This window comes from Nelumbo lutea, chromosome 1 (genome assembly GCF_056320005.1).
Source record: "Nelumbo lutea isolate HS-2025 chromosome 1, American lotus-T2T, whole genome shotgun sequence".
Classification (NCBI taxonomy): Eukaryota; Viridiplantae; Streptophyta; class Magnoliopsida; order Proteales; family Nelumbonaceae; genus Nelumbo; species Nelumbo lutea.
The window spans coordinates 111,891,911-111,903,790 of record NC_142684.1 but is presented as its reverse complement, the minus strand read 5'-3'; the positions used below and the strand labels follow the sequence as shown (position 1 = coordinate 111,903,790).

At 37.9% G+C, this 11,880-nt stretch overlaps 1 protein-coding gene across 1 annotated transcript; it reads left to right on the top strand.

Annotated features, from left to right (window-relative positions):
* The first annotated feature begins 5,407 nt into the window (after positions 1-5,407).
* Positions 5,408-7,647, top strand: LOC148876824 (uncharacterized). The gene is made up of 5 exons (XM_088968206.1): positions 5,408-5,854; positions 6,444-6,574; positions 6,680-6,910; positions 7,011-7,479; positions 7,564-7,647. The coding sequence occupies exons 1-5, from the start codon at positions 5,408-5,410 to the stop codon at positions 7,645-7,647; spliced, it is 1,362 nt and encodes a 453-aa protein (XP_088824332.1).
* The last annotated feature ends 4,233 nt before the right edge of the window (positions 7,648-11,880 follow it).

Genomic DNA, 11,880 nt, shown 5'->3' with positions numbered 1-11,880 from the left:
TTAAGTGACATTTGAAAAGTAAAAAAATGCCCTAAGAATGCCATCTAATTCTCTTTATCAACCATCCAAACATTGACAATAAAAAGAATGGTCCAAAACTCTAAATTCTTCTAAACAGTCACCAACTTTTTTGAATAGAAGAGGCTAGGATTTGGACTGTTCAATTTTTTGTCAACGATTGGATGATTGATAAAGAGAATTAGATGGCATTCAAAGGGCATTTTTGACTTTTCAAATGTCACTTAACAGCTAATTAACGGATTGGTTAATGGCAGGTACTGGATTGTCATATTTTGAAAGTTCGAGTACTGAATTATTGCATTTTAAAGTTGGGGGACCAATTTGTCACTCGAGCCAAAGTATATGTACTAATAAGAAAATTTCCCTTTATTTATTTATAATACATTATTTATATTGTATTTCTGTAAAATTGTTATATTATTTATTTTTTTATAAAAAACATGTATATATATGATGAAAATAATTAAAAAATACTTATTTTTTTGTTTTTCTTTATTTAAATTGACATATTTTAATTTTCTTTTAATAATTTATTAATTTTTAAGGAAAACAATTCGGGTCTAATCAGACTCGAAGATCCAACTTCCCAATTGGATTCGAATTCAGATCCTATCGAATATTCAAATCAGATCAGATCCGCCATGAACAGTATCAGATCGAATTCGGACTTAACTTGATTCGAATATGATCCGATCTGTTTGCATCCTTGGTTTAACCGGCATTGCCGCTTGGCAGTTGGCACGGAGCGACGAAGGAGATGAGAAGTAAGAGAGAGAGAGAGAGAGAGAGAGAGAGTTCTCAATTCTGGGCCTTTTGGCGTGGCCATAACAAAGAAGGGAGGGGGAGAGGCCATCAAAGGACGACCGTCGACTGACACCAGAGGAAAGCAAGGGGAACTAGGGAGGAAGATGAACAAGAGGAAAGCAAGGGTTTTCAGTTTTGGTATTAGCTTTTAGGTATCCAAGAAGGGGAAAGGGGGAAGTCAAAAAGTCAAATGATAGTAGGTTTATTTCAATTTAAAAAAATAAAAATAAAATATTATATATATATATATACCATTCGTTTGGTTAACCGCCAATTTTTTTAAAAGGTTAACCGAAAATAGGGAAAGAGGGGTTGACCGGTTCTAGAACCAGGTTAAACCTTGAATTGGGGTAATAGCCAAGTGTTTTTGAAGTAATCTAGGTTCAAATCAGTGTTTTAACACCAGGCTGGAGTAGCAAATTGTTGGACCAATTAATTATTGTCTTCAAAAACAAATTAAAACCATCTCGTTTGAAAAATATATTGTTCCTTAAAAACAAAAACATGGAAAACACATTTTTGGTTGTAAATGACTAAGGTGGTGTCCCGTAGCACTGGAATCAACCTTTTTGCTTTTTGGTGTTTCGGGGTCCTTCTGTGGCACCTCCGAACTCACCCTCCAAACTATGAAAATCCCTCAAACTTGCTACTTCCGAGCACGCTCAGAGGTAGCCGACGATACTTTATTCCTCAAAATGCCCGTTTATAATTTTTGAAAATATCCATTTTAACCTTATTAATCTTTTTCTATGGTTTTTAAAACCGACCTCGAGGTTGAACCAGTCAAAGGTTCGGTTACTGGGTCGAATGGTTGGTCCATTCTGACAAAAAAATAAAAAAAGTAAAAAATAGTCAAAACCATTCAAACGATTAACCGCTCGAGTCAGCGATTTACCTATCAAAATCAATGATTTTTAGAGAAAATCCAATTTTGAGGAAAAACGGAACCAATCAGCAATCCAACTGTCTGGTCCGGTCCGGTTTTGAAATCTATGTCTTCTTCTTCTTCCTCTCTCTCTCTATCTGTTTCTCCCTCCACTGTTTTCACTGAATCAACAAATTAGAATCATTGCCACCACCAGTTCACAGTTTTCATCTCTCTCTCTCTAATGTCTATATTTCTTCCTCTTCTTCTTTCCCCATACTGTTTCCTCATCACTCTACCGCTGCAACGAACATTGGACAAACAGTCACTGCAACTCAAGGGAAGATCTTCTATCACAGCGATGAACATCTAACCAAAAAAACAGAACCACGTGAACTGTGTTGCAGAGGAACTCTGAACTTTGAACCGAACCAAGAATCCGTCACCCTTTGTAACTTGTGTTGCAGAGGAAGAAATCCCAACTCACACTGCTTGTTTCGGTTGTGATTATCATATCAACTGATTTGGCTTCATCACCGTTTTGGAACCTTTGCTCCTTTCCATATTGGTCTGACACCAAACCCATTACAATCTTTCACCCCTATTTTTGTACATTTCCGTTTTGTGTTCACAGTAGTTAATCCCTTCCCATTGCAACGCCCACAACCCCGTAGTAATTGTTAAGACCATCTAATTTTAGTCACTTTTAATTATCTTATAACCTTTTAGTTATTTATTACAATGATTCTAACATTCTAATCATATTAGTTTAATAATATAAACTTTGATCGTTTTTTAGTATTTTATGCGTGAGTAGCTGGTTGCTATTTGTTTTACATTAAACTATTGTTTAATTTTCATTGATGCTGTTATTGTTTTTACAATTTTCTATTATTTTTAATCTTTTTTTCTTATTTTTATCATATTATTCTTATAATAGTATTTATTTTATTAATTTTAATTTTTTAATATTTTATAGGATAAATTTCTTAAACTACCCTTATGGTTTAGCTAATTGACTAACTCTACCCTTACTGTTTGAAAATTGACTAAGTATACCCTTACTATTTCTAACAATGACTAAGTATACCCCTAACAGTTAACCATGGATGGAAAAGCTAAAAATGCCCATTATACCCCTGTACAAAATTACATTTTTATCCTTGATTTTAAATTAACTGAATCCCTCTCACACACTCGCCCTATCTATCGAAGGGAAGAGAAGACAGGAGCGTCATCCCGATGGCTCGCCATCGCCATCTCCACCAACGGCGATCGCTGCAACTAACGAATGGCAAAGGTCCGATGGAAATCCAACAGAGGTCGGCGGTGGGTTTTCTATCCCTGTTAACACCCCTTTTTTTTAAACCCTAAACAAAACAGAGATGAGATTTTTTTTTTTTGTTTTTTACTGAAGTTTTTTTTCACTAAAGGAATCTTTAGTGTCTAATTAGAATAGTGTTATTTTTTCGCTTTTGCAGGGTTTTTTTTTCACTTTTGCAGGGTTTTTTTTCACTTTTGCAATGAGTTCTACAAACGAATATTGAAACCTGTAGTTTCTGAGGTATGTACACATGCCTTGTCTGTGGTAGAGGACCATCTCTTTGTGATTTATGTGTGTACAACCATACTTTGAGATTCGTGGCCTATGTCCGCGTTCATGTCGGTTCTTAGTCCGAGTCAAATGGCGGTTTTGGGACCCATGTGTTTACTACAGTGCAAACATTGGATCCACACATGTCTACTTCAGAAAGAAAGGGTTGTGTTGCCAATACAACCCCATGTGTTTGACTAAATGCCTGAACCACCAAGAAAGGGTTGTGTTGCCAATACAACCCCATGTGTTCGACAAAATGCCTGAACCGCCAAGAAAGGATTGTGTTGCCAATACAACCCCATGTTTTCGACTAAATGCCTAAACAGCCTAGAAAGGGTTGTGTTGCCAATACAACCCCATGCTTTCAACTAAATGCTCGAATCGCCAAGAAAGGGTTGTGTTGCCAATACAACCCCATGTGTTCGACTAAACGCCTAAACAACCTAGAAAGGGTTGTGTTGCCAATGAAATGAGGTCAATAATACTATCATCTTCCTGGAAGCACCAAAGGGGAAACAAAATAATCATGGATGCATAATATATACACATAGAGTTAATAATAAACAAATAAAAAGAATGTGAACATATCCAGACCTCCTTTGTCCATGGTCTTTTAATGAGTTCAGGATTGAGAATCTTCTGCCATCGATGCAGACATTGCACATCTGATCGACCAGGCAACCATTTAGCTGCAAGAGATCAAAAAGTTCATAAAATCACAAAAATAGTAGTAACTTATGTACTGCAAACATGGAACAAATTAAGAAAAAGCAAAGAACATAAAAAATAAGAAAGAAATCAGAAGTAAGAAACTCCATAAGTGCTTATTTCTTTTGGATCTAGCTTCCTCATATAGCATGCATTTAACTATGAAACAGGACTACCAAAAACATAATTCATGAATTCCCATTAATATAGCTTGCATCTAACTGCTCACATTAATATCCAATAGGAAATCAAGAAGCTGTTGAATTCCCATTAAAAAGGTCCTAGAGTAAATGTAGAAGATTAATAAATATGACTGGGTATTTTGGGCCTTCAGATGCTAAAGGCAAAAGAGTAAGGTAAGATAAGAAAACAAGCCAAATTGCAGTCCAACTAATAGGTACTTGGAAGGCTAAATAAATCCAACTTTAACTTTTAAATATTAGCAGTACTATATATAAAACAATTAAACAAATCAATCTTTAGAGTCAAGTGTTATGAAACTCTTTGCAAATTAGTGAATAATTGACAAACCAGTTAATACATAGAAGCACACTCACCTGTTTTCTTCCAAATTTTCCCATTGAATTTTTTGACTGCTTTTGCTAACAGGTCATCCTCTTTCATATTAACAGGTAAGAGACAAAATGAGGTAATAGATGGTTAAAAATATTAGATTCATCCACTCACAAAATGGCTTCGAGTTGAGTGGTGTTCTAAATGGCTTATTTCATTCACTTTTTTAATGATTCTATTGTGTAGAATTAGCATTAGGTTAACCAACTTTAGTTAAAGCTTGTTTCATTGGCTAAAATCTTGTTTCTATCATGTTTAGGAATGGAGGAAGGGAGATATATGTTCGTGTTGTCAACCATGGTGGCCAATGGAAGACAATTAATGGGAAGCTGTCATATGTCAGTGGTAACGTGAGATATGTGGATAACATTGACAGTGACAGGATTTGTTACCTAGACATCATGGAGGACTTTTGCAGTTTGTGTTAGATACCTCCTGGCAATACGGTAACCATTAACTACAAGGTACCTAATCATGAACCAGAGGAGCAGTTGGGCAGTGAGAGTGACATGTTGTAGATGTTTGCCGTGCATAGTTATATGCATGAGATTATCTTATATGTCACTACTATAGATGCTAAATGTGTATCGGTTGATGACATGTGTATTGAAAGAAGTGGACGGAGTAGTGCCCATGGAAAAGGAAAGTATACAGTTGAAAGTGAGGGTGATTGTTGCATTATTGAATCTATTTCAGATGATGATGCATTTGAGCATGAGTGTGGCCATGGAATGGAGGGTGCTAATGGTGAATTTGATGAAGATTAGAATTGTGGAGATGGGCTGGGTGGTGAGGATGATTGGTTGGAAGGTGGTATTAGTGACTCTGATTCAGAACAAATGGGTGGTTTTGGTGTACCATCAACCGGGCATGATGGTGTTGGTGTATCATCAGCTAGGGAAGCAATTGATTTGTTGGATTGTGAGCCATTGAGTGACAATGACAATCTGGAGAGAGGAGAAGTTGGTCCACCTGATTTTGATTTTTCTAATCCAAGATTTCTTGTTGGAATGGAATTTGCAACTATAAAAGAGTTCAAAGAAGCCTTAAGGCATTATTATGTGGTAGATGGTGTGAAGATCAAGAGAAAAAAGAATGAGAAATCCATATTCATTGGAGTTTGTGTTGATAATGAATGTATGTGGAGGATACATGCATCCCTCAGCCATGTTAGGGGTAGTTTTATTGTCAAGACACTCTGTGACAGACATACTTTTCTGAGGGTGACAACAAACAAGGAAGCTTCCAATACATGGCTATCCACAAAGATTGAGGAGCTATTAAGGGTTGACCCTACCTAGCATGTCAATACATGTACTCATTACTAAAATTAGGTGGTTGTATAGAATAGAAGTTTCGTAGAGGAAGACACATAGAGCCCGCCTAAAGGCCATTGATAGGATTAGAGGGTCTCTAGCCGAATCATACTCTTTGTTACCTAAGTACTGCACAACTTTATTGGCAAGTAACCCTGGGTCTATTGTCAAACTGCATGCTTCGCTAGCCACAGTAGATGATACATATGGCACATTCAAGAGAGTGTTCATTTGCCTTGCAGCTTGCAAGAATGACTTCTTGGAGGGATGTAGAAAAAGTTGTTGGGTTGGATGGTTTGTCACACTAAGACTGGTGCAATTGGAGGGGTAGTTTTATCAGCTGTAGGCCTAGATGGGAAAAATGGCATATACCCCATTGCATATTCTGTTGTGGAAGCCGAGAACAAAAAAAGTTGATTGTGGTTCTTGACTGAGCTTCGGGAAGCATTATGTATTGATGACCCACACAGGTGGACTTTGTGTATACAGCTATTATCTTTGAATTCATCTTTCCTTTATGTTTTTCTATGACTAACAATCCTACTAATTGGTGATGCAGGGTATAGTTGATGGGGTTGTGCTTTGCATGCCCAGTGCAAATCATCATTTTTGCATGCGGCATCTGTATAGCAATTTCAAGAAATTATTCAAGGGAAAAGCATTAAAGGATGCTCTGTGGGCTGCCGGAAAGTGATACACTCAAACTGACTTTGCTCACTGTAAGGAAATTGTGAAAAGTTGTTATAAAGAAGCATATGATTGGCTATGTAAGATTCCCCCTACAACATGGTCCAGGCATGGGTTTGACCTAATTGTTAAATCGGATGACATCACAAACAAATGGACTAAGTCATTCAATTCTTGGATTGGGGAGTCCAGGTCTTTGCTAATCGTAGAAATGCTAGGAGATGTAAGAAAGAGGCTGATGCCAAAACTATTTGAGAGACATGAGGTTGTCAATGCACAAGCATCTGTGTTAATGCCAAGAATGGAACCGATTATCAACAGAAGGAGGAGAGAGGTCAGGTGATTATTGGTTAAAAAGCATACTCATTTATATAGATTTTATCTTTTTCACTACTTGAGTCATTTGTACATTACTCACTCATGTTAACTGCACTTGCAGGTTAGTTAGGGTTTTTAGGTCTGGACATTATGAGTACCAAACAAGAGGGAATGATTTGGTAGATAATGTGACTAAGATGGATGCTAATACCTGCACCTGTAGAGTATGGCACATCAGTGGCATCCCGTGTTGTCATGCACTTGCAGTTTTAGAATACACCCGGGGTATAGTGGAGGAGTTGTGTGATGTGGCCTTTCACAAGTCCACATATTCAAGAGTGTATAGCCACCTTATACATGCACTACCTGGGCAGAAGTATTGGGCACCAGTTGACCACCATCTAGTCAGACCTATAACAGTGAGGAGAAGGCCAAGTCGACCTCCAGTTAGTAGAAGGGAAGAAGATGAGGCAAGCCCATCTCACCATGGGCCATTGGAACGTAAGACAATAAGATGCACTATTTGTGGTGGAACTAGGCACAATAGAAGGAATTGTCATGCTCCTCCTCTCAGTGGCAACAATACCAATGTACAAGTATCATTGTTTAAAAATTTAAACACACTAATAGTTAGAATTTTCACTTTAATAATATTATTTAACTATTCCTTATAGGTCGATGTGCCTACTCCAGAACAAGCTCAAACAGGCCGGATGGTTAGAAGGAAACTCCCGTATATCATGAGGGGGGAGGTTTAAGTACCCACTAGTGCATGACACCATGGGGATGGCTTCTTCATCTATGGCAACACCTATTTCACTAACATCTGAGGTTGGATCCTCGGTAGAAAGAGCATCTAGTGTTACAAGAGGGAGATCATCTGGTGTTCCGAGGAGGGGTGGCAGTGGAGTGTTTCAACATTCACATATTGGCCAATCAAGCAGTTAAGTAGCACTGCTAATGTTGTAGATTGTTATAGTATCTTCTAGCTATATTTAATTTCATTTCGATGCTATAACATATGGACTTAGCAATATCACTTGAATTTTTATAGGTTGAAGGTCAAAGCAGCCAAGAATTGAGATACTCATAGCCATATTGAGTGACATTCAATATCATTGATTTTTTTGTATAAACCAACTAAATTTGATGGAATTGATATATATGATGGAACTGACTTCCAGAAAGGTTTCTAGACAGTGATATATATGATGGAAATATGTACAAATTCACAAGAACATCACACCTCTTGGTTTTTGCCCTCACTAGAACTCATTTGTTTTCAGTAGCAAAGGGCATCAATTCTATGCCAATTCTACTTTTCATTTTGAAAATACAAGCTCACCCCTATGTTGTCTTTTAATTTCTCTTCAAATGCAGCATTTGATGTATTATAGTTGAAAACTTAAGGTTAGATTTCATCAATTTACCCCATTTTTCCTGGATGTTGACTAATAGATGCTTTACTGGTTATCATCTTTGGTGATATTGAGAGAAAGTTATCTGGTATTTTGGTATTTTGAAATCTTGTTTGTTGGCCCCTCAGATCTGTTAAAGGTATACAAGTTGGTCCCTTGCTAGTTGAGGGTGACTCAAAGAATGTGATCGGTTGGGAAGAAAACCTAGGATTGGGCCATGGGGAGGCGTAAACTACAACCTCTCCCAAACAAATTACAAAAGAGGTAAATATCAAATTACAACTAAGCCCAAAACAAATGTTCCCTACTTACCCCTTGCTTGGCTATCCCTTCAGCCAACGCCTTTACTAATATTTTGGCAGATAGTTTAGCTAAACCTGGATTGGTTTGGATTGGAATCTTTTTTTAATAGTGCAAATGAACATTATATCTTTAATGTTCCAAGTGAGTGAGATAATGAACATTATATCTTTAAAACTGAGAAGGAAATTGCTTTTGGAGTTCGAGAAATGGTTGAATCTTTTTGAATGGTGGCAATTGATGAATCATTCTACTTTTATGTTATTCTAAATTAATTTAATTATTTATTCGGCGACTCATTGAGTCAACTAAACTAGTAGGTGTTGGATAGTTTTGTATGCCCTTAGCTTCAATCAGAATGATGCACTTTATGAGTTTATTGTAAAAGAATAAAAGTGCATATTTGATTCATGTTCCCTTGGTATGTTTCTGTGTCATACCCTTAAACTGAACACTTAATGAGACTCGTGTTAGTTTAGAATGTTCACAGTCAGTGGGTCAGTCTGAGGAGACTTATCCTGATAAGGCTAACACTGTTGTGCCACCAAGTCGGTTGGGGGTGGCCTGTCTCAGCTGCTAGGGTAAGACCCTAGGCACATACAGTGTAGGATTAATTGAATCTTTGAACTGGACTAGATTTCCAGTATTGCCCTGGACCTTGGAGATTGATGGGCAAAACTGAAAAGTTACACCCGACCCCTAGACTCGATTATGATACTGCACTAGGTGTTAGATTGTATTGTCTTTGATGTACCAATCAGTGAGATCCTTAGCGGGGGTCAAAACCTGGGTATGTTGGGACAGTTTGAGAATTCATCTAAGTGGGTGATCATAGTGACATGATTAGCCCCTTTGTCGGACAAAGGTAATGGTCGATGATGCACTCTCATTGATGGAAACCAAGACTGTCGGCAACCGATTTCAACCATTAAGATTTGTTTTGCAAAGTATATTTTATATGAGATATAAAAGTATATATATTATGGTTTCTAAAATGTTTGCTAAAGGTTTTAATTCCCGGGATCCATATAAGTAAAGAGTGCAACACTGTTCCTAGCAGCCAAGGGAGAGGTCCTCTCTTGTCGGACAGTGTATGATCATTATGGGCTAAGATGTTAAGTGTAAGACCATTGGGGATAATACCTGATGGGCTAATCTTGCATCTGCCCACAGTCCCTGGGTGTTACAAGGTGGCTTGGCCCAATGACCACTTAGGATAAGTGTTGGACCCAATAGAGCCCATTTGATGGGTTTCAGGGGGTGCACTGTCCATTACAGTGTATTCGGCCAGGCCTTGTAACAAAGGCTGGGCCGAACCCATGTGGCTGATGTGTAGATCAATACTTGGGTCCCATGCCATACAAGGAAGCCCAATTGGGCAGTAGTTAGGAAGGTTAAGTGAACATATAAGCTTAATGAGCCTAAAGCCCATTTCGAGCTAGACTTATTTAATAAGTTAAATATGGGCGAATTCTGAGATGGATCAGCAGATAGAGTCTTAACCCTATCCACTCAGAGAGTCCAGATCTGAATATGATTTAGATCTAGAAACCTCCTAATGAGATTATGAGAAGGCTGATCTAATCTACAAATAAGATAAGGGTTTATCCTTATCACCTAAAGAGAGGTCTGATCCAAATATGATTTAGATAATCAGCTCCTAATTGGATTATGAGTTGATCCTTTGGGTTTACAAAAGAAGGAGGGGGCAGCAGCCTTTAGAAGAATCAGATAATCAGATCCTCTTCAGAGCTGAAATTACAGAAGAAAGATTTCTGCAATCCCTGCAGAGATCTTTCTTGTCGCCTCCTTCCTATAGCCGCCAGGCATCCAGTTCGTTCTCCAGTTGTGGGAGAAGTCAAGATTTGATCTTGACATCAGTTCTTTGAGAAAGAATTGATTGGAAGTTGTGCTCACATGCCATTCTGTTGTTTCTTTTGAAGGACAGAGTTAGTGGAGAAGAACACTGTTGATTCTGCTACATCCTGCACTGCGCCATCTTCAGTGGGAGCAGTCTTTGGATCCTTCCTTGGGCTTGAACACCTTCGTTGGGAGATATTATTTCTCCGTATCAAGTATAATCCTCTCATACTCCTTTTGGTTCAGATCTGGTTCAGTTTAGGTTCAAAATTGATCATTGAAAATATGATTTTCTAAATAGGGAATGTGATTCCCACTTGGAAGGGAGAGAATTTTTGAAATTCACCCCTTTATTCCGCGAGATTTTGGCGTCCATACGATGGATCTCTCATCCCTTCAGTAGGATGCATGTTTATCTACACAACCCCTCATATTCCGTGTTCAGTTCATTCCTGCAAGGTTCCTAGCTACTTGGATTCTCTCACTATCACCATCTAGTTAGGGGGACTAGTGGTTACGGAGGTGCACCCAAGAATTCAATTAATGCGATTCATTACTACCACACGGAGAGGAAAGGGAGGCTTCCCTTCATTCCACAGGTTCAAAGTTGAAAGTTGAAACCCTTGTTGCCTCCTCAAACACAGGGGTGATGGTGACTGAACTAATTGGGTCATCGCCATCCTTTGAACAAAGAGTGTAGAGGCATGCTTAATGCCGCTTCTGTAATTGGTTATATAGGATGAATTATAGCTAGATATTTTATTAAGAATATATGTGCTCTATCTATATAATTCTATTATCGGTTTTGAACATTGACTATTTCTTCCCCTTGATTTGAAAATCTTAAGATGAGAGGTATGCAAATTAAGTCATAACCAAGCCAAAATCAGATGAGAGGTATGCAAATTAATTTGTTTCCCTTGATTTGGAAATCTTGAGACGAGAGGTATGCAAATTAAGTCACAACTAAGAAAATCAGATTATACATCTTTGATTCTCAGATTTTTTATACGACCCAACAATTTATCACAAAATTTAGACATTCTATCGAATTTATCCTTCTCTAACCAGACAATTGCTTCAACCTCATCTAGTGGGTCTTTAGAAGGTCCTACCACATCTCCTTTGATGGTTACACTCTGTTGGACTTGTGGTCTCCTTGGTATCCATGCAAAAAACTTACACTCACCTGCATCCTACAAAAAATAGTGTGCTTTAAGCGATTGAATATTTAACAAACTTTGCACATACAAATAACTAAGATTAAATAATCTTACTTGGGGCTTTGCACAAACCCAAAATCATCTCCCTTGTGTATCGGGCTGTTTAGATGTGAAGACCCTGCAAAACCCATTTCCACATGGACAACACCTTATCTCATCCTTCCAACAAAAGAAATTACATCTTCTATTG

Excerpts from the sequence above, each read along its gene's own strand:
- LOC148876824 (XM_088968206.1), top strand. The coding sequence starts at position 5,408 with ATGGGTGGTTTTGGTGTACCATCAACCGGGCATGATGGTGTTGGTGTA. Across the intron at positions 5,855-6,443 it reads AGATTGAGGAGCTATTAAGG|GGTATAGTTGATGGGGTTGT; the intron begins GTTGACCCTACC and ends TTGGTGATGCAG. Across the intron at positions 6,575-6,679 it reads GCTCTGTGGGCTGCCGGAAA|GCATGGGTTTGACCTAATTG; the intron begins GTGATACACTCA and ends AACATGGTCCAG.